Source organism: Oncorhynchus keta, chromosome 29 (assembly GCF_023373465.1).
Source record: "Oncorhynchus keta strain PuntledgeMale-10-30-2019 chromosome 29, Oket_V2, whole genome shotgun sequence".
Classification (NCBI taxonomy): domain Eukaryota; kingdom Metazoa; phylum Chordata; class Actinopteri; order Salmoniformes; family Salmonidae; genus Oncorhynchus; species Oncorhynchus keta.
The window spans coordinates 47,128,427-47,150,885 of NC_068449.1; the positions used below are offsets into that span (position 1 = coordinate 47,128,427).

Sequence of the window (22,459 nt, forward strand, 5' to 3'; positions counted from 1 at the left end):
CAGGGATCGCGACCCAGTGTCCACATCAATGGCACCTTCCGATTCACATGGCTGTGTCCTTTTCGATCAGGTATTGAACTCAGAGGACCAAAGGGCCAAGGCGTGGGGAGGGGGACCAACTTCAGTCAATAGTAAAGATAAACGGTTCCTCTGCATGTTCTGCAACAAAGGCTTCAGCTGCCCCCAGAAGGTGGAGATCCACCAGAGGGTCCACACAGGGGTGAAACCCTTCAGCTGCCCCCAGTGTGAGAAGAGGTTTTCCCAGTCTGGTGACCTGAAGAGACACCAGAGGGTCCACACGGGGGAGAAACCCTTCAGCTGCCCCCAGTGTGAGAAGAGGTTCTCTCTGGCTGGCAACCTGAAGATGCACCTGAAGGTCCACAAGGGAGAGAGACCGTTTGCCTGTACACACTGCGGGAAGAGGTTCTCAGAGAGGAGCTACCTCAGGCTACACCAGCAGAAAAAACATTCTACTCTATAACATAGAAAGTAACCATTCCACTCGATAGCTTCTGACATTTAGATCAAACCCTGCATAAAGACAAAGATATTTGTTTTTAAAGATCCACAGATGCAATTGGAATAACGAGAGTAACAGATTTCAGTGTTTACTATTCCTGGGTAGAATATTGCATACAGATGTTGTGTGATGTATAAGGCATACACTGAGTGTACGAAACATTAGGAACAGCCTCAATTCATCTTTCCCATTGACCATCAATGGCACACATACACAATCCATGTCTCAAGGCTTAAAAATCCTTCTTTGACCTGTCTCCTCCCCTTCATCAACACTGATTGATGTGTATTTAACAAGTAAGGAGTCATAGCTTTCACCTGGTCAGTCTGTCAAGGAAATAATGAGTATTCCTAATGTTTTGTACATAGTATATAAGCTTAAAAAGACTGTTACATATTTGTACTCTGTGTTTGTACTCTGCTATATGATGTTCACAAATGCCTCTTTCATTACTGCCGTTCAACTACTTAATCCCCCCAGATACTTTTAATGACAAAATGAGTGCAGTGTATCAAGTTAGCTGAGACATTACATTTACGTAATTTAGCAGATGCTCTTATCAAGAGCGACTTAGAATTAGTTAATTCATCTTAAGATGGCTGGGTGAGAACCACATATCAAAGTTGTAGTAAATCAGAGCTCGACATTAAGGGGGAATTGCACCCGCAGATTTTGCCTCGCTCTTTGGCTTGTTCCCCAAGAAATGCTGGCGGCCATGACAGAAGCCGAATGTAAGTTGGCTTGGGGTGTATTTTTATGTGGGTGTGTCCTTGCTACAACCACGACACATCAATCTGTCAGAACCTTGCCTGCAGGTCCCCTCCCTCTCAGTCACAACAAACCAATCCTCTCAGTCACAACAAACCAATCTCCTGCTTGTTGAGTTCAATAACTACAGGCAGATGGCAGGTGTATAGTGGGATGCCGACGGAAACTTTGAATAGGTCAGTAGCCTACCGTGTAAAAAAATAAATAACACGACAATAATGTGATTGCTAAACTTATGCAAATATTCTAAACTAAGTGTCTTGATAACTTTCAAATGTAGTAACGGGTCCATGATGAATAAACAACCCTTTACATAATACCGTAGAAGCAGTGTTCTGCTAATATGACAGTGTGAACCTTTGACCTTTTCATTGTCATTCCCAGCCAATACTGATACTCTGCCTAATCTGCATTTTGTCTGGTGGTAATGGGGCTGCCTTGGCAAACATATCAGTGGTCATACCTTTCTGTGTGGTGTCCCGTATACAACAGGAGTTCCCTGATCCTTGTGCAGAATACAGAGGCTCTCTCCCTCCCCATATTGACTCATACCATTTAATTCAATAATAAAAAAAGACGATACAAGTAAAAGTTGTCTAGTAACATTTTTATGCCGAGTGCCATGTTTCTCTCCATTCAGAGATGTCAGTATCAAGCCTGTCTGTAGGTCAGGACTCCAGCACATCATCTTGCAAGTCTCCAAGTGCTGGCTCCATAGATGCATCTGTGAACATATACACAGTCACTGTTCTATTACCAATGGCCGTTAGGATAGGTGATATCTGACACACACAGGTACCACGTTGAAGTTTGAACAGGTCAGACTAAACATACCTAATTCTTGTCTACCCGTCAACAAACGTTGTTGAGCAAACGAGGTGAGGCTGGAGGTGTGGTCGTTGCCAGCGTAGATCAGCTCCTGGACCCTCATCAAAATACTGGTCGGTCACATGCAAACCACAGGAGTTTGGTGGCACCTTAATTGGAGAGGACGTGTTCATGGTAACAAATACATCCATGCGTTTGATGCAATTCCATTTGCGCCGTTCCAGCCATTATTTTGAGTCGTCCTCCACTCAGCAGCCTCCACTGACACAAACACACGCAGAGCACTGATTGCATTATCAATGGAGGTTATGATTGGTGGAACCAACCTGATCGCTGTGTTCACCTTTCTATTTCACTTCAGATATCATGGTATGTGAAGTGAGATAGAAAGGTAAACGCAGCGATCAGGCTGGTTCCACCATGCTAGGTTGCGATAGTGAACTGGGGGGGGAGGGGTCTCAAAAATGTTGACCTTTTTGACCAGGTTAAATTTGACCAACCTGATTCAAGTGTCCTCCCTGTTCCGTTTTATAGGAATGCTCACAGCGAGGGAATGTCTGCGTGATGCTGAGTGTCCCCTTGCTGGTCTTCTCTGTGTTGGATGTTCGGCTGCAAACTGGACATTTCTCAAACAACTGCAGCAGACGATCCTTGTAAACAGTTTACTTCCTCATGTTATGAGGTGGTGTTGACCGGGAGGGCCTGTGACGGGGTGATACGATAGACAGCCAAGGGGTTAATTGCATTTTGTTATAAGGAAATGAGAACGCTTTTGATAATTCACTTCACAACCAAAATGATCTACAACTTGTATCTGCTTGGCTGGGTAATTACTAGTTTATCAAACCGGGTATTTTTGGTTTACAACTTTTTATATATAACACACATTACCATTTGTTGATGAAGCCGTCTGTGTCACAAGGGTAGTTAACTTGGGTCAAGCTAATTCTAGGTCGTTGCCACAGTCAGAAACCCAGCCTATTTCTACAATTTATCTTATTAGAATTTAATTTTAAACCTAACCTTTACCACAAGGCTAAACTTTTGCCTAACCATAATCTTAAATTAAGAACAAACAGTGAAAAGATTTAACATTTTAAATACATTTTTAAGATGGGGTTCCAAACTCTGTTTTAGACGAGACTGACTTTATGATCAAAATGATCCTACTTACACTGTAGTCAATGTTGACACAATAATAAATGTTTCTGACTCATATCAATACCACATAGGCTGTTTTCAAAGGGATTAGTTGCTTTTTAGGGGCAGTTGCTCTTTAACGCTTGTTCTCATCTGGGAAAAGTAAAAGAAACAGTCAAAAATACTGGGACGAGTAGAATATAGATTTAAGATGTCCAAATGGACAACAACAACAAAAAGTATTTAACTCCTTTTGTTATGGCAAAAGCCTACATAAGTTCATGAGTACATAATAAAGTCAAATAATAAATTACATGGACTCACTCTGTGTACAATGATAGTGTTTAACATGACTACCTCATCGCTGTACCCCACAGATAGAATTATCATCAAGGTCCCTCAGTTGAGCAGTGAATTTTGAACACCGACTCGACCACAAAGACCAGGGATGTTTACCAATACCTCGCAATACAGAGTTTAATGGCTGTGATCGATGGAAAACTCGGGATGGATCAACACCATTGTAGTTACTCCACAATACTAACCTAATTGACAGAGTGAAAAGAAGGAAGCCTGTACAGAATAAAAATATTCCAAATCATGCATCTTGTTTGCAACAAGGCACTAAAGTAACCCTGCAAAAAATGTGCTAAAGCAATTAACTTTTTGTCCTGAATACAAAGTGTTGTGTTTGAGGAAAATCAACACATTACTGAGTATCACTGTTATGGGTATGCTTGTAATCGTGAAGGACTGGGGAGTTTCGGAATAAAAAGAAACGGAATGGAGCTAACCACAGGCACAATCCTAGAGTAAAACCTGGTTCAGTCTGCTTTCCACCAGCCCCTGGGAGAAGAATTCACCTTTCAGCAGGACAATAACCTGAAACACAAGGCCAAATCTACACTGGGGTTGCTTACCAAGAAGACTGAAGGTTTCTCAGTGGCCGAGTTACTGTAGTTTTGACTTAACAATAGGGCAAGACCTGAAAATGGTTGTCTTGCAGTGATCAACAATCAATTTGACGGAGCTTAAAGAATTTTGAGAAGAATAATGGGCAAATGTTGCAAAATCCAGATGTGGAAAGCTCTTAGAGACTTACCCAGAAAGACTCAGCTGTAATCGCTGCCAAAGGTGCTTCGAACATGTATTGACTCGGGGGTGTGAATAGCTATGTAAATGAGATTTAATTTTCAATAAATTTGCAAAAATGTCTAAAAACATGTTTTTACTTTTCTCTTTCGCACTCATTATGGGGTATGATGTGCGAGACAATCTATTTAATCCGTTGTAACACAACAAAATGTGGAATAAGTCAAGCGGTATGAATACTTTCTGAAAGCACTGTATCTCTTGATCTGTTTGACATACACCCAGCAGTCATACGAGACAGAACTTACTCACCAAGAAGTCACCAAGCGCTCGCTCTCTCCCCCATCGGGGTGGGACCAGAGGTGGTGGAGTTCTCGGGTCGGGGTGTAGGGTTTGAGCATAGCCTGAAGGTAGGGAGGGGCAATTTGCCTTGCTGCTCCGTAGGCAAGTACCATGGTATTTTAGTGGATGCGAGCTTCGACTGAAAGCCAGTGGAGTGTGCGGAGGAGCGGGGTGACATGGGAGAACTTGGGAAGTTGCGGCGTTCTAGATAAGTTGCAGGGGTTTGATGGCACAGGAGGGGAGCCCATCCAACAGATATTTGCAGTCGTGTAAACAGGAGATGACCACAGCCTGGATTAGGACCTGCGCAGCTTCCTGTGTGAGGAAGGGTCGTACTTTCCAGATGTAGAGCATGAACCTGCAGGAGCGAGTCATTGCTTTGATATTCTTTGCACTCTGAGAGGGGGACACCGTGGATTTGTCAACCATGATGGAGAGGTATTGGAGCTGGCAGGCCCTGGAGTATAAGCAGCTCCGTCTTGTCGAGGTTGAACTTGAGGGGGTGGGCCGACATCCGAGATAAGATGTTTGCCAGGCACGCAGAGAAACGTGTATGTGGTTTTCATATGGTGTATTTAGAACTTGTTTCTGTTTAATAAACACAAAATGGGACTGTTCATTCTGACTTTCATTGAGACTCTCCTTAGTATACATCACCTCTGATCTCACCCTATTCTGCATAAACCTGACAGCGCTTTATAACCATCATACACTTACTAAATATACCCACACACTAACAAACACCTACTGTACACGTCAAAATAGTTTAGTCAGGTTTGTATGATGACTTTTGACTTAGCTGATCATAGCTGACTTATTTTTACCCACAACATATTTATGTCCACCATGATGGGTTTAACAACAATTAATTCATTCTCTAACTACAGTATTGGACTCATGTAGTGAGGATGGGTAAAGACTACATGTTGAAAATGTGTTAATTATCTGTGTGTATATACCTGAGGGAGTGTATGTCTGGGTAAGCTGTATCACCTCTCTCTTCCAGGAGGAGGAGGGTCCAGAGGTGCTGCTGGTGAAGAAGGAGGGTCTGGGGAACCCTGAGGGGAACATGGTCATGGAGGACAACCAGACTACACCTCCTCCTGAACCCACAGAGGAACCAGCTGAGCAGCACAGGACCACACACAGTCTCACTGAGGTGAGCCCACTGTGAACTACTGTTTGAATGGTATTAGGTCAGGGTCCATATCCACAAAGCCTCTCAGAGTAGGAGTGCTGATCTAGGATCATTTTAAACCCTTTCGATAATAATGAGTAAGACTATAGACAGGTGGGGACCTGATCCTTGATAGGTACTCTTACTTTGAGGCTATTCATTTTGTCTTAAGTGTGGGACCATGCCTTTGAATGACCAAACCATTAAGTGTTAAATAATCAAGTTATTAGCACATAGTATCAAATCAACTAACAAGTTTGCATAGTACTCAAAGCAATCCCTCATTGCCCAATCAGAAGATGCTCCATTGCAGGGTGCTCATATCAGATTTCTGGATCCAACATCCTCTCACTCTGTATCTCTTACAGTCAGTAGACATGGAGGATGGGAAGCCTGATCTGCTGCTGGTCAAAGAGGAGACAATAGAAGACGAACCAGAGAGCATTGACCTGCTGAGTGGACTAAAGATGGGGGAGCAAGGTAAGGGAGAAGTATATATAGCCTCCATACAGTAATAGATCTAGTGATCTAGGAATAGTGATGCACCTGGCTATTATTCTTGTCTTCATTCATAAAATGAAATCAATACAACTTATGTTTACATAGAAAAACACACATTATAATGTATGAACTTGACCAGGTAATTGACAGACAATTTATGTAGAGTTATTTTCCATGTTTTTAGTCTATTTTCTAACCTCTTCCTCTAGATGGTTGGCCAGAGGCTAACAGAGGGGACTGGGCAGTCATCTTGAATTCCCAGACCCAGACGGGTGCAGCCAAGGGCCCGGGGGATGACATCATTGAGCAGGGCAGAACCAGAGGTGACATAGTGGAGGTCAGTGGATGGGACAGCATCCTCAACTCTGGGCTGGGGAACAACACTGTTAACCAGAAACAGACAGTCGAACACAAAACACCAACTGAATTTAGTCTCCATGACAACAGACTGGCTGAGATCAGAGTGAGGCATAGATTTGGCCTGCAGGGACAAGGAGGTGTTGGTACGCGGCGGGAGAGAACAGACACAGACTCAGCTAGTGATTTTCCGTCCTGCTCTTATAGTTGTGATTGAGAGACTGATGGCGCCTCAGGTTAACCCCCTAACAGGTGCTGCCTTAAGTCTGCCTTCTATAGGATCTATTAACTGGAACATGGACCCTGCAACAACACAGACACTCCCTGGTTAGGCTGCCAACTATGCCAGGCCAGTTTTTCACACTCGTCCAACCTGAAGAGGCACCTGGAAGTCCACACAAGAGAAACCCTTAGGCTGCCCAAGTGTGAGGAATGGTTTTCCCATCAGCACGACCAGCTGAAAATGCACCTGAAGGTCCACACAAGAGAGAGGCCGTTCGCTTGTAGGTACTGCACGTTTTCAGAGGAGCCTCACTGTATATACAAAAGTATGTGGACACCTATTCAAATGTGTGGATTAGGCTATTTCAGCCACATCCGTTATGACAGGTGTATAAAATCGAGCACACAGCCATGCAACCTCCATAGACAAACATTGGCAGTAGAATGGCCTTACGTAAGAGCTCGGTGACTTTCAACGTGGCACTGTCATAAGATGCCACCTTTCCAAAATGTAAATTCGTCAAATGTCTGCCCTGCTAGAGCTGCCCCAGTAAACTGTAAGCACTGTTATTGTGAAGTGAAACGTCTAGGCTCAGCAGCGAAGTAGTAGTAGGCCACACAAGTTCACAGAACGGGGCCACCGAGTGCTGAAGCGCATAAAAATCATCTGTCCTCAGTTGCAACACTCACTACCGAGTTCCAAACTGCCTCTGGAAGCAACGTCAGCACAAGAACTGTTCCACCGAGGGCTTATTGAAATGGGTTTCCATGGCCGAGCAGCCGCACACAAGTCTAAGATCACCATGCACAATGCCAAACGTCTGCTGGAGTCGTGTAAAGCTCGCCGCCATTGGACTCTGGAGCAGAGTGGAAACGCGTTCTCTGGAGTGATGAATCACACTTTACCATCTGGCAGTCCGATGGACAAATCTGGGTTTGGTGGATGCCAGGAGAAAGCTTCCTGCACCAATGCATAGTGGCAACAGTAAAGTTTGGTGGAGGAGGAGTAATGGTCTGGAGCTGTTTTTCATGGTTCGGGCTAGGCCCCTTAGTTCAAGTGAAGGGAAATCTTAACGCTACAGCATACAATGATGACATTCTAGACTTTGCTGTAACAGTTTGAGGCCCTTTCCTGTCCCAGCAGGACAGTGCTCCCATGCACAAAGCGAGGTCCATACAGAAATGGTTTGTCGATCGGTATGGAAGAACTTGACTGGCCTGCACAGAGCCATGACCCCAGCGAACACCTTTGGGATGAATTGGAACGCCGACTGCGAGCCAAGGCCTAATCGCCCAACATCAGTGCCTGATCTCACTAATGCTCTTGTGGTTGAATGGTAGCAAGTCCTTGCAGCAATGTTCCACATGTAGTGGAAAGCCTTCTCAGAAGAGTGGAGGCTGTTATAGCAGCAAAGGGGGACCAACTCCATATTAGTGCCCTTGATTTCGGAATGAGATGTACCTCTGGATACAACAGCAAAAATGCACATGGCCCATGTATAGAGTATAGTGATATGTAAAGTAGGTGAATTGAGGAAAGAATGAGTATGATGAAGCAGAGTAGATGATGTAGTGATGGTTGGTGTGATGCTGTCTGTAAAAATTCTACACTCTTGAAAAGTGACAACCCTGACCTATTGTTTGATGCTGGTGTTTTATAATGAGGAAATTATAGTGCCTTAATTTGTGTTTACTTGACATGAAGATGTATGTAATGTTGAACTTTTCCCAAAGTATTCAAAAATTAATTTGATCAAAGTGAGGGTACCAGATTTACAGAAAAAGTCAAGCATTACCGTGGTGAGAAAAGTTATTATTTTTGTCACGTATCGTTTTTTGTGCAATAATAGTACTGTACTTCACGTTATATGAGTGTATGACCATTTTGTTGAAATTAAATACAAAATTGACTCTGTGCTGACTGACTTGGTTATTTTTGTATTATTACAGGGACTGAGTTTCTCTTATCAGTCGAACCAAAACGTTAAACCTAATTATTGAATAAATGCATATAGACCGTTTTTATAATAAACTCCCAATGGCTCCATACTGTTAGGTGCTTGTATCAGTGTCAGAGACGGATTTGACTGTGGTTAACGTTTGATCATGTTTCTGTGTGTACAGCAAAGAGTTTATTTAATAAACATTTTTTTATGCACTTCTGTACAATTTGTGTTCACAGTCTGCAGTCCATGAAGACCTGAGGATATCTGGTGTTGCTGGCAGGAGAGACTGGGCCTCTGAGGTGGCTGGTCACAAACCTTGGCTCCTAATCAGGACCCTGAATCAAGAGCCATCGCTCTTCCTTCCCGAGTCGGAACGGGGACCGAATCGCGAGGGGCTGAGACTCCACCAATACACAGAACACAACCAGTGGACAGGTGGACTGAACAACAGTCCTGGTGGTCATCAGAGAGACAGAGGCTCCAGTCAGGGATCCAGTCTGCAGCCCAGACCCTTCTCTTCACAATCTCAGTGCAGGGATAATGCAGGGCCGGGGGGTGATATAGATAAACCCTCCTGTTCCTATGATACAAACACCACAGTATCCATGATGAACAGAGCAGGTCACCCTGAGCTTCAGCCTTCACAGAGAGTGGTGGAAGACGCCCCTGGTGATAGTCTAGCAGCAAGTCTGTCTTCTCCTTCAGGGTCTCGTCTAATGCCTGTTGACTGGGTTCATAGAAGTCCTGGTCCTGGGTCTAGCCTTCCTCAACTACCTCATGGTTACCCCACCAATACAGACAGGGTCAGGATGGGCTTTCACCACAAGAGGTACCTAGCCTATAACACTGCACACAATCCAAACAACACCCAAACAATGGCTAGAGGTCAAGGAGGGACCTCAAACACTAACCACCTGAGGGTGGTGGCTCCTGCTTCTACCTCCTCTGGTGTCATTGGATCACAACGTGGGAGGCCTAGCGTTAGCACGGACGAAGAAAAGCCATACACCTGCCCCACATGTGGGAAACGCTTTGCTAAGGCGACCTATGTGAAGAAGCACCAGACCATTCACATCAAGGAGAAGCCCTTCAAGTGCAAATTATGTTACAAGAGCTTCTCCTTCCTGAGTTACCTTATCAGACATAGGAGTGTCCACAACAGGGAGAAATCATAGCATTGTGTCTTGAGATGAACACAGGGGATGTCTGGAAACAATTATTTAGCTGAAATATTATATTTCACATGTGAAATGTCCTGGAGTTTTAGGGGGATTACCAAGTCCCTCAGTTGAGCATCTGGGTAAACTCACATTCTCACATGATACAGACATGTTGTTTGGTGTGCTGGCATAGCCAAAACACTGCCATGTTACTGAAGTGTAACACTGTAATCCCCTTCTGAATTTGGTTTTGCTTATGTTCTATTCATAATAAATATGTCCCTCTTTTGTTTTTAATAACTGTTATAATACCCCCCTGTGTGTGTTAGTGCTGTGTGTAAGTTCACCATGCAAACAATGTGGAATTTTGTTACACATTCATGTTTGTTATAAAAATTAGAAGTGATGCAGTCATTTCTCAACTCTTAGACAAGAGAGACTGGCATACAGAGTATTGATATTAGCCCTCCGATTACAATGAAGAACAAAATGTGCCACTGTTCATGGCCAGCCGCAGCTTAACTAGGTCCTTCTTTGCAGCACTTGACCACATAACGGGACAATAATCAAGATAGGATCAAACTAGAGCCTGCAGGACTTGACCATACTTTTATTTTATTTAACCTTTATTTAACTGGGCAAGTCAGTTAAGAACAAATTCTTATTTACAATGACGGCCTACCAAAAGGCAAAAGGCCCCCTGCGGGGACGGGCTGGGATTAAAAATCAATTCAATCAAATTATAGGACAAAACACATCACGGCAAGAGAGACAACACAACACCACCTAAGGCGACAACAAAGCATGGCAGCAAGACAACATGACAACAACATGGTAGCAACATAACATGGCAGCAGCACAACACGGTAGCAGCAAAAACATGGTAGAAACATTATTGGGCACAGACAACAGCACAAAGAGCAAGAAGGTAGAGACAACGTTACATCACGCAAAGCAGCAACAACTGTCAGTAAGAGTGTCCAGGATTGAGTCTTTGAATGAACAATAATCAAGATAAGATAAAACTACAGCCTGCAGGACTTGTTTTGTGGAGTGTGGTGTCAAAAAGGCAAAGCATCTCTTTATCACAGACAGACCACTCTCCATCTTTACAACCATTGAATCTCTATTTTTGGACCATGACAGTTTACAATCTAAGGTAACACCAAATATACTGAACAACAATATAATAATAAACGCTACATGCAACAAAAAATATTTTACTGAGTTACAGTTCATGTAAGGATATCAGTCCCAAAAAATAGTATAAAAGTGGATTTAACATGACTGGGAATACAGATATGCATCTGTTGGTCACAGATACCTTTTTTTTTAAGTAAGGGAGTGGATCAGAAAACCAGTCAGTATCTGGTGTGACCACCATTTTCCTCATACAGCACAACATCTCCTTCGCATAGAGTTGATCAGGCCTGTGGAATGTTGTCCCATTCCTCGTCAATAGTTGTGCTAAATTGCTGGATATTGGCAGGAACTGGAACACGCTGTCGGTAACACGTCGATCCAGAGCATCCCAAAAATGGGATGCTAATGGGTGACATATCTGGTGAGTATGCAGGCCATGGAAGAACTGGGACATTTTCATCTTCCAGGAATTGTGTACAGATTCTTGCGACATGGGGCTGTGCATTATCATGCTGAAACATGAGGTGATGGTGGCGGATGAATGGCCCGACAATGGGCCTCAGGATCTCGTTACAGATCCTTGTGCATTTAAATTGCCATCGATAAAATGCAATTGTGTTTGTTGTCCGTAGCTTATGCCTGCCCATACCATAACTCCACCGCCACCACGGGGCACTCAGTTCACAACATTGACATCAGCAGACCGCTCGCCCACACAATGCCATACACACTGTCTGAATTCTGCCTGGTACAGTTGAAACCGGGATTAATCCGTGAAGAGCACACTTCTCCAGCATGCCAGTGGCCATCGAAGGTGAGCATTATCCTACTGAAGTTGGTTACGACACCGAACTGCAGTAAGGTCAAGACCCTGGTGAGGACGACGAGCACGCAGATGAGCTTCCCTGAGATGGTTTCTGACAGTTTTTGCAAACCCACAGTTCCAGCTGTCCGGGTGGCTGGTTTTATACAATCCCACAGGTGAAGAAGCCAGATGGAGAGGTGCTAGGCTGGCGTGGTTACACATGGTCTGTGTTTGTAAGGCCTGTTAGACGTACTGCCAATTTTTCAAAAACAACATTGAACATTCAATTCTCTGACAACAGGTCTGGTGGACATTCCTGCAGTCAGTCAGCCAGCTAATTGCACGCTCCTTCAAAACTTGAGACATTTGTGGCATTGTGTTCTGTGACAAAACTGCACATTGACAAGTGGGGCTTTTTATTGTCCCAAGCACAAGGTGTACCTGTGTAATAATCAAGCTGTTTAATCGGCTTCTTGATATGCCACACTTGTCAGATGGTGGATTATCTTGGCAAAAGAGAAAAGCTCACTGACAGGGATGTAAACCAATTTTGGCACAACATTTGAGAGAAATAATATTTTTGTGCATATGGAACATTTCTGGGATCTTTTATGGCAGCTCATGAAACATGGGACCAACACTTTATATGTTGCATTTATATTTTTGTTCAGTATTTTTACCCCCCAACATCTGTTCTGTTTTTTTTTTTATCCTGTTTCTATCCAACATAGTAGGTGGCTCGCTAAATTATGCACTGGTATTGCATACAGATTTCTAGCACGTGAAACATGCGCACAAGATGAACATACGTGCACGATGCTTACATGGTTCTGCATTACCAGCGCTTTGTAAATTTGATGTAATTATACTTTTAGGTGGATATATTGTTTCCAGTGGAGATTTTAGCATGTAAAACTTGGATGTGGCAAAAAAATGGAATACAAGCTGACAATGAAAGCTTTTACAATATTTGATCATGACATTTCTCTAAAACAGGCTATAGGCTACATGTGCACCACCAAGTCAGAACAGTAGGATAAGTTATGAGGGGAAAAGGGACCAAATTATTGGCTTGAGGCACATGGGATACTAACAGTTTACTACACAACATAGGCTGAGTATTACTTTCTTAGGTACAGTATACATATCTCCCTGGCATATTACATAATGTATGCATCAGCATACAAGACATTTTTGGACTTGTTGTGCTGTTCTCACTTGAACAGGAAGGTGGCGCAGCGGTATTTCATGGGAAACTTTTGCCATCAAAGTCTGGCATTCTCTGGATTTATGGTGCTTTCAAGACAACTGGGAACTCGGGAAAAAAACAATGTCGAATCATGATGACATCAGTGATATTCAGGTTGGTGCTCTAGAAAGATGCCCGAGTTCCCGACTTGCAATTCTGAGCTAGATGACCATTCAAAATGTATTTTCCCAGTCGGAGCTCATTTTTTCCCCCGAGTTCCCAGTTATCTTGAACTCTCTGAAGTCTGAGATTTCCCTGTTCTGAGTCTCCAGCAGGGCAGAAGTCATGCTGGATTGACAGAATGGCCAATGTTGAATATTTATCATTTTAAGCTTGGTAATGAGACCCTTAAACCCAGACTTGGACCACACACCCACTCCACTAAATAGCAGGCTAGTGATTGCTTTGCAATGCTTGCAGTTAGCCACTGATTCCTTCCAAACCACTCATTGTTGAATTTGCGATTTTCAACTTGAGTAATGTTTATGTCCAATGGCCAATGAGCACCGATAAGTTTTATCTATAATTTCTCTTCATATGAGCCTTCTTGGATAGGCACTTATAATGTAACTCTATTGCAGCACCCAAGGGGCTTGAATTTTCCAGCTCTAACCTTAGATTTTGCGGTGACGTAGTATCCCCATGAGTGACAGAACACTGAGCCAATCATGGCGCAACTAGAGAACATTACCAACCCCTGCACTCTGTATTTTCCACTGGCTGACTAACCATCACAGAAAGCACTGAGCTTGGCTGAAGCACCTGCATTTTGGAGCTGCCTTACTCAAGAAAGCATGTTTGTATGCAGCTTTATTAACTCAATTATTGATTTGCAAACTGATATGTGACATGTATTAATGCCAAAGTAACATGCAAAACAGGCACACAAAAAGAGCCCCAACTGTTTTTGCTCAACAGGTTGGGCTCTGCCCTGTTTTCTTTCTGGCTTTGAGAAATGTCCAAACTAAACACTGCATAGTCGTCGTCTACGAGTTTACAGATCTCTGCCACGGCTGCATTCGCCAGCACCTCCATGATGGAGGCTATTTGAGTGTGTAAAATCATACAGTTAGCCATTGTTAGCTAACGTTAGCAGACCACTGAGAAGCCAGCAAGAATAAGCATGACCTAGCAAGAATAATGCAGCGTTCAGGTGCTAGTCGGAACTTGGAAACTCTGACATTTCCGGCTTGCTAACTCATGGTCGAAAGATTATCCACACCCAACTCTCTTATCCCTTGCAGGTATCTAACAGCATGTTACAATATAATGCAAAACAGCAACAAATTATATATTCAGATAGTTGAATTTGATAAAGGTACTGCATTTCAGCAGAGCATGTGGTCATGAGTTTAGTTCACATTCCTCTGTTGTAGACAACAGAGCCCATGGGATTTCCCCCAATTAGAAAAAGGAGATACATAGACAGTCAACGGACTGAACTGGGCTGTGTGTGTGAAGGGCGTACTGACGGGGCTGGAACTACGTGGTATTACAATAATAGCCTACACTGCTATTATAACAAACAAAGAAAAGGACAGTGTCACGCTTACGCAGGTGAAAGATCTTTTAAACCAACAAAAATAATTATACAGGGAGCTGTTACAACAAAAGAAAAATAGCTTCAAAAGCTTTGTCCAAATACTGGTAGATCCAAGAATGGACGACCTGAAAACCAGTCTGCATTTCTCCTAGGGAGAGCCTGATGAGTTGAATAAAAGACAGCAGCAACGTAACTAACTCTGAGTCCAAGAGAAAAGACAACAACACTGTCTGTAAATAGATGTTAATAATGACAGGGAAACGGTAGTACCTAGAAGGACAATCAAGGCAAAATGACATTGTTGTGGATGGAATCCCATAGTCTCCACATGAGACCTGGATGGAGTCCGAGGAGAGAGTGAGGAAAATGATTGATGGAAAGTTGCATATGGATCAAGAAAGATTGAGGTCAAGCACGCCCACAAGTTTTAAAAAAAATGTATATCACTAGTAGTGATGAAGTTCCTGAGGAACAAGGACAAGGTGGCTGTTCTGGAGAGAGCCAAGAACTTGAGAGGAACCAACATTTTCCTATCTTCCTAAACAAGGACTACTCTGAAGCTGTGCGCAAAAGGCGAAAATAACTGATCCCAGCAATGAAGGCTGCCAGGGAGCATGGGGACATTGCTTACATCCGATGAAAAGGTAAAATAGGAAATGTTTATATTTGTCCTGTTTCACTGCATGTACAAGTGGGTAACCTGTACGAGTGTGAGGCGTGAATTTGCATATCCCAACTCCCCCTGAGACCAGCAGCACACCACCCTGCATCCCACTGCTAGTTTGCCTCTGAAGCTAAGCAGCGAAGCAGTTCTGGATGGGAGACCAGTTTCTGCAGGAAGTGGTGGTGAAGGGCCAATAGGAGGCACTATTTCCTCTGGTCAATAGTTTTTTTTATCCCAATGCCCCTGTGTAGGATGCTGTCTTTCGGATGGGACGTTAAACAGGTGTCCTGACTCTGTGCTCACTAAATATCCCAAGTGTCGTGTCTCTGACTTCTTTAATGTGATGACAAGCTGCTTTATCAAATCGATTACCTAACGTTTGATTGATTGAGTGATTGAATTAAACCATGCAACAATTAACTCATTAATAACCTGGGGCACCACAGAAGAGTTAGTTTATATAGAGCTTCCATCTCCCGAATCCACTCTTAAAGATCTGAAGATATTTTATATCAATAGCTGTCAATTAGAATTTAATGATTCTTTATCTAATATCAGTCTTATCTGAACGTCGTAAAATTCTTGGTTATTTGCACAAACCCAGCCTTTACCATGAATCATCCATACCCAAATTGGCTCAATTATTTATTTACTAACTAATTAAACAATTACAGAATATACGACACATAATAACATTATACAGTAAATACCGTCCCTAGTGGACAAAACAAAAACAGTTTGGTTATAACACGATTGATTCAGAGAGGAAAGGGGGGGGCGAGGAATACAAAGGAACATGGGTCTCTATCGGACGTGGGAAGCTATTCTCGCATAAATATGAATACAAATGCACTTTAACAATCGCTCGTTTAATAAAGGAATATAATCAGTATTTACAATTGAGCTGGTAATGTAAGGCTCTGGTTTGCTCAGTCGAGGTCGCCCTTGTCCTCTGTAGATTCTGCCGGGTCGTTGTGGAGTGAGAAGTTGTGGTTTTCTGCGTCGGTCAATGTTCTTTCTAGATTTGCTACGTTTCCAGCTGCAGTCTGTTAGGCTGTAATCTAGGACTCACTTCTTCTTGAGTGATCAATAGTTCAGAGTTCATAACATTTCACGTGTGGAGCAAGCTCTCACGATTTCTGGCCTGTAGGGTTGAAATTAGAATGAACCCTTTTTAAAAATGAGGACAAGTCCTCACATTATTTGGAACTGAGGTGACTTTTCTTCACAGGGGCTTTTATGCTAGAGTGGAAAAGGGGTTGGTTCATAATTTCCAACCAATGTCTATTCACTTGGGCGGGGCCCACTGAGTGCGCACACGTTACTATAAAACAAACACTTTTCATTTTAGAAGACTAAATAACATAGTTATCTTTTCAAAAGTATTCTTATACTTTGTCAAACATTTTATTCAACATTCAGATGCAAGCCTCATAACTGAGGAACCTGTATAAACAGAGTTAGGTTAATGTGTCTGTATTGTCTTTCATGAGGTCACAAACATGGAATCAAAACGGACCGGGTCGTAGCTGGCTTCTCCACTGACCGTTTCCACATTCTCTAAATTAGGAACAATGTTTAATTCTCCAATTCGGGGAGGTAGGAGTATTTTGCAGGAGAGTTCCTTTGCTCTACCGTGACCCTCTCTCTCCCATACTGCATGGTCAGAGAGACAAGTTTTGACAAGAATTTATGACGTGGTTGTAAAGTCATAAATGAGGCCCCTCTTAACAGGAGAGGAGGGGAAGGGGTTGTCCACATCTCTGCTAGCCGATTCACTGAAAGGGCTAGCTTCATGACACAAGGTACTTATCGTAAGAGTAGGGGGTGTTAACCCCGGTGTCCTGGCTAAATTCCCAATCTGGCCCTCATACCATCATGGGCACCTAATCATCCCCAGCTTCCAATTGGCTCATTCATCCCCACTCCTCTCCCCTGTAACTATTCCCCAGGTCGTTGCTGTAAATGAGAATGTGTTCTCAGTCAACCTGGTAAAATAAGGGATAAATTAAAAATAAACACCCTCGGAGAGTGAAGTCGCAGCCAGGGTTCAGACATTATTGACAGCGATCCTGGAGCCTTGCTCAAGGGCAGATCGAAAGATTTTTCAGGTTCGGGGATTCGAACTCGCAACCTTTCAGTTACCGGCCCAACACTCTAACCATTAGAAACACCATTCCTAATACTAATACCCCCCACCACCACCACTTTGAAGAGTCTCAAATATAAAATATATTTTGATTTGTTTAACACTTTTTTTGGTTACTACATGATTCCATATGTGTTATTTCATATTTTTGATGTCTTCACTATTATTCTACAATGTAGAAAGTAGTAGAAATAAAGAAAACCCTGGAATGAGTAGGTGTGTCCAAACTTTTGACTGGTGCTGTATATATCATGGTGTACAAGACACCTGTCTGATTCACGCTGAGTGGACTGATCCATTGTGGAGGCTGTGGGGGAGGCACAGTCCATCAGTCTACGGTGTGTTACTGAAATTGTATGTGGTTATATAACATAAACAATGGTGCAACAATAATACAAATAATAACAAATGAGCTTTCTCGGATAGCGGTTGCTGTCCATGGTTCTGAAACACATCAGTGCACTGTTGAATTGGCTTCTTTTCCTAGACCATGTTGCTATGTGCATAATAGCAAAGTTAACCAGCATATTGGTGTTGAGAACAATGCAGGAGGCAGCAGCAGAATGAGGAAATGAGAAAACAGCCCTTGCCTTATTGTCTTAAGGAAAGTGAGGAGGAAACCCAAACTTAATAAGGTTAATAATCAATAGCCTAACTGTTAAATGTGCCAAGCTTTAAAAATCATCAATATATCTACAGAAATGAGACAGAGCCTGCTTCTGTTTTCGGTATGAATGTTTAATAGCCTACTGATTCCGTGAGGCTACGCAACGAGATGCCTGTTTTTAATCTTTGCGTTGCTGTAATAAAGGCTCTACACTTTTTGTTTGTTAGAACAGCCTCTGGTATTATTTATAATTGAGTGTTTACACTGTACCAAATTGTAATTTTTTTATAATAACACTCATTTTTCTTGATCTCATTATTACTATTATTATAATAATAATAAGTCATGTCATTATCATTAGTAGGATTAGCATAGCAGCCTTGTATAACCACCGTCAAGCTGTAGGCCTGTTTAGTCTTAAATACCATAACTTACTTAGGACTGCATTTCAACACTTCTACAGGCTACTGTATCAGTCAATCCTTCACTCGTTCATGTCATCACACAGCATACGAGTCATTCATGGTTTGAAATGCATTCAAGCGTTTCAATTGTAAAATAAAGCGAGCCTTGACTAATTAGCTTAAACAATAAACCATTCCATTTCGGAAATTGCATTCACGAATTAATGAAAATGTTTTTAGTCTTTACTGTAATAAAACTTTTTTTTTTTAAGTTACAGACTCTGGTACGCTTATACTTTACCGCACATAATATGCACGCAGTGCTGGCTCCTTACCTCTGTTTTCTTGATCTCCAGTATTTTCCACAACTAGTCACATTTAATCCACTTTCCCTTTACCTCCTGAGCAACCTGTAAATATTCCCCCCTTTTGAGTTTATTTGTCATGTCCTCTGCATCCATTTTGGTGTTACGGTGTTCAGAGTTTGTTATAACCAATTTATTGATGTGATTATGATATAGGCATATTCAGTTCAGTTCACCTCATCCACTTCCCTACTATATCCAAAACCAACAGAATTAGTACTAAGTAGTAGTACAACATTACATATTACTATACATGGGCCGTGTGCATTTTCTGTTGGTGTACCCTGAGGTAGCTCCTCTCTGAGAACCTCTTCCCACAGTGAGTACAGGCAAACGGCCTCTCTCCTGTATGGACCTTCAGGTGCATCTTCATATGGTGCTGGCGGGAGAACCTCTTCTCACACTGGGGGCAGCTGTAGGGTTTCTCCCCTGTGTGGACTCTCTGGTGCCTCTTCAGGTTTGACGAGTCTGAAAAACTGGCCCGGCACAGGTGGCAGCCGAAAGGTTTCTCCCCTGTGTGCATCCTCTGGTGGATCTCCACCTGTTTGGGCAAACGGAAGGCTTTCCCACAAAATGAACACGGAAAGCGCTTCTCTTTGGCGCTGCCACCTTTACTGATTCCATCTCTAATACTGTCATTTGTCAATGGGCTTGTGCAGCCATTTAAGGTTGAGGCACTGGCATTGTCTGAGGTCTGGTTTAACATAAGGAGAGTGTGAGGAGGATGAAGGCCAGGGAGTGTCTGTGTTGTCTCAGGATCCATGTTCCAGTTGATAGATCCTATAGAAGGCAGGCTGAAGGCAGCACCTGTTAGGGGGTTAACCTGAGGTGCCATCAGCCTCTCTGAATCACAACTATAGGAGCAAGACGGAGCATCGCTAGCCGAGTCAGTGTCTGTTCTCTCCAGCTGCATACCAACACCTCCCTGTCCCCGGAGACAAAATCTACTACTCGCCCTGGTCTCAGCCAGTCTGTTGTCACGGAGACTAAATTCGGTTGTTGTTTTGTGTTCGACAGTCTGTTTCTGGTTGTGGTTAACACTGTTGTTCCCCAGCCCAGAGTTGAAGACACTGTCCCATCCACTGACCTCCACATTGTCACCTCTAGTCCTGACCTGCTCAGTGATGTTGTCCCCCGGGCCATTGACTGCACTTGTCTGGGTCTGGGAATCCAAGATGGCAGCCCAGTCTCCTCTGTTAGCCTCCAGCCAACCACCTCAGGAAAAGGTTAGAAAATAGATCTTAAAAACATGGCAGAGAAAACTACATAGGGAGTTTGACTTAATTACTTGGTCAAGTTCATACATTGTGTTTTTGTATGTAAACATATGGTTTATTGATTTCATTTTATGAATGAAGAAAATAAATTAATAATAATAGCCAGGTGCATCACAGGTGCATATATGTATTTCTCCCTTACCTTGCTCCCCCATCTTTAGTCCACTCAACAGGTTAATGCCCTCTTGTTCGTCTTCTATCGTCTCCTCTTTGACCAGCAGCAGATCAGGCTTCCCATCCTCCATGTCTACTGACTGTAAGAGATACAGAGTGAGAGGATGTTGGATCAAGAAATCTGATATGAGCACCCTGCAATGGAGCATCTTCTGATTGGGCAATGAGGGATTGCTATGAGTACTATGCAAATGTTAGTTGATTTGATACTATGCAATCATGCTAGTTGTTTTGATCACTTGACACTATTGGTTTGCTAATTCAAAGGCATGGTCCCACTATTAAGAACACATTAATCAAGATTAGGGTTTGTATCCACAAAGCATCTTAGACTAGAAAATTGGTTGTGCTGAGAAGACACATTTTACTCCTACTCTTATGGGTAAAAATAAAAGCTCTGCATGAAGCCTCTTCTAGTCGACAGATATTTAGGACCCCTCATGAATTGTCCTAACCAGTTAAGAGTTATCAGCAGGTTTCTTGATTATAAGAAAAGGCAGAGAGTCAGTGGCTCCTGCACCACATGCAATTGCTTTGGAGTTGATAGAATATTTTGATATTTCTATATGATCAACCCATAAATAATCTACTCTGAACACAAACGCAACATTTATTTTTTACTGAGTTACAGTTCATATAAAGACATCAGTCAATTGAAATAAATGTATTAGGCCCTAATCTATGGATTTCACATGACTGGGAATACAGATATGCCTCGGTTGGTCACAGATACCTTAAAAAAAAAGGTAGGGCCGTGGATCAGAAAGCCAGTCAGTATCTGGTGTGACCATGTGCCTCATGCAGCGAGACACATCTCCTTCACATAGAGTTGATCAGGCTGTTGAGTGTGGCCTGTGGAATGTTGTCCCACTTCTCTTCAATAACTGTGCGAAGTTGCTGGACTTTGGCGGGAACTGGAATATGCTGTCGTATACGTTGATCCTGAGTATCCCAAACATGCTCAATGGGTGGGTGACATGTCTGGTGAGGATGCAAGCCATGAAAAAAAATGGGACATTTCCAGCTTCCAGGAATTGTGTACAGATCCTTGTGACATGGGGCTGTGCATTATCATACTGAAACATGAGGTGATGGTGGCAGAAAAACAGTACGGCAATAAGCCTCAGGATCTCGTCGCGGTATCTCTGTGCATTCAAATTGCCGTAGACAAAATGTAATTGTGTTAATTATCCATAGCTTATGCCTGCCCATGCCATAACCCCACCACCACGGGGCACTCTGTTCACAACGTTGACATCATTTGGACGTACTGCCAAAATTTCTAAAACAACTTTTGAGGCGGCTTATGGTAGTGAAATTAGCATTCAGTTCTCTGGCAACAGCTCTGGTGGACATTCCTGTAGTCAGCATGCCAATTGCACACTCTCTGTGGCATTGTGTTGTTTGACAATGCTGCACATTTTAGAGAAGGGCCTTATACTGTCCCCAGAATAAGGTGCACCTGTGTAATGATCATGCGGTTTAATCAGCTTCTTGATATGCCACACCTGTCAGGTCCAAATTCTACTTTTAACAACCATACTGTATGATTCAGTACAATATGCCTATCACATTATAAAAAATATCAGAATTTGTCCAAAAAAAAAAAAAGAAAAAAAAAAAGAAGAAGATTATGGATGCCAACATAAGGAAAGAATTAAGAGAAGGCAAAGTTATCTTGTCAGGTGAAAGTTATAAAACGGTTTCCCACTGCAACATTTGACGGACAGTTACATTCACCGTTGTGGTCTGAAGCGTGCTATAGCATTCAAAGCTGGCGATGCCTCATTGCGACAGGGTATAAACTATCATTTGCAACAATGTTAATGAGCGTCATCACCATCTTTCCTTTGCATTAACTCCAACTGTCGTGATTACCAGCAGAGAAACTTTTATGAGTTAATTTTAATCCTGGCTCAGATTTTGTCTGGGCAGTGTCAAGAACATCATCCTAAAAACCTACTCTGAGCTGGGATTTTTTGGGGGTCTGAAAACAGGTTTTAAAATGATTCCTTCGACCTTTTCT

General features: G+C 42.8%; 2 protein-coding genes and 1 long non-coding RNA gene across 8 annotated transcripts in view; 1 reads left to right on the top strand and 2 right to left on the bottom strand.

Moving 5' to 3' along the window:
- Nucleotides 1–22,459, bottom strand: part of LOC118361908 (zinc finger protein 143-like) — a 209,066-nt gene that overhangs the window by 71,127 nt on the left and 115,480 nt on the right. Inside the window, exons 4-5 of the mRNA XM_052485299.1 lie at nt 20,402–20,513; nt 10,371–20,197 (exon numbers count right to left, since the gene is read on the bottom strand). Of these exons, the coding sequence (XP_052341259.1) occupies nt 19,230–20,197; nt 20,402–20,513 (1,080 nt within the window). The 3' untranslated portion in view covers nt 10,371–19,229. Of the gene's footprint in view, nt 20,198–20,401; nt 20,514–22,459 lie in introns of the transcript that reaches the window.
- The window catches only part of LOC118361903 (gastrula zinc finger protein 5-1-like), a 388,384-nt gene that overhangs the window by 52,249 nt on the left and 313,676 nt on the right, over nt 1–22,459 (top strand). For 3 of the 6 annotated variants that reach the window (XM_035742125.2, XM_052485283.1, XM_052485282.1), the window contains exons 4-7: nt 5,697–5,849; nt 6,236–6,347; nt 6,578–6,705; nt 9,130–10,364. In XM_035742125.2, coding sequence (XP_035598018.2) covers nt 5,697–5,849; nt 6,236–6,347; nt 6,578–6,705; nt 9,130–10,068 — 1,332 coding nt within the window. In that variant the 3' untranslated portion in view covers nt 10,069–10,364. Of the gene's footprint in view, nt 1–5,696; nt 5,850–6,235; nt 6,348–6,577; nt 6,706–9,129; nt 10,365–22,459 lie in introns of those variants that run through there. The other 3 variants (XM_035742126.2, XM_052485285.1, XM_052485284.1) reach the window with 3 other exon arrangements.
- LOC118361988 (uncharacterized) lies at nt 1,696–3,818 on the bottom strand. The gene is made up of 3 exons (XR_004821105.2): nt 2,617–3,818; nt 2,123–2,265; nt 1,696–2,012 (listed from the first exon to the last, which is right to left on the bottom strand). It is a non-coding gene; the product is annotated as an uncharacterized LOC118361988 (long non-coding RNA).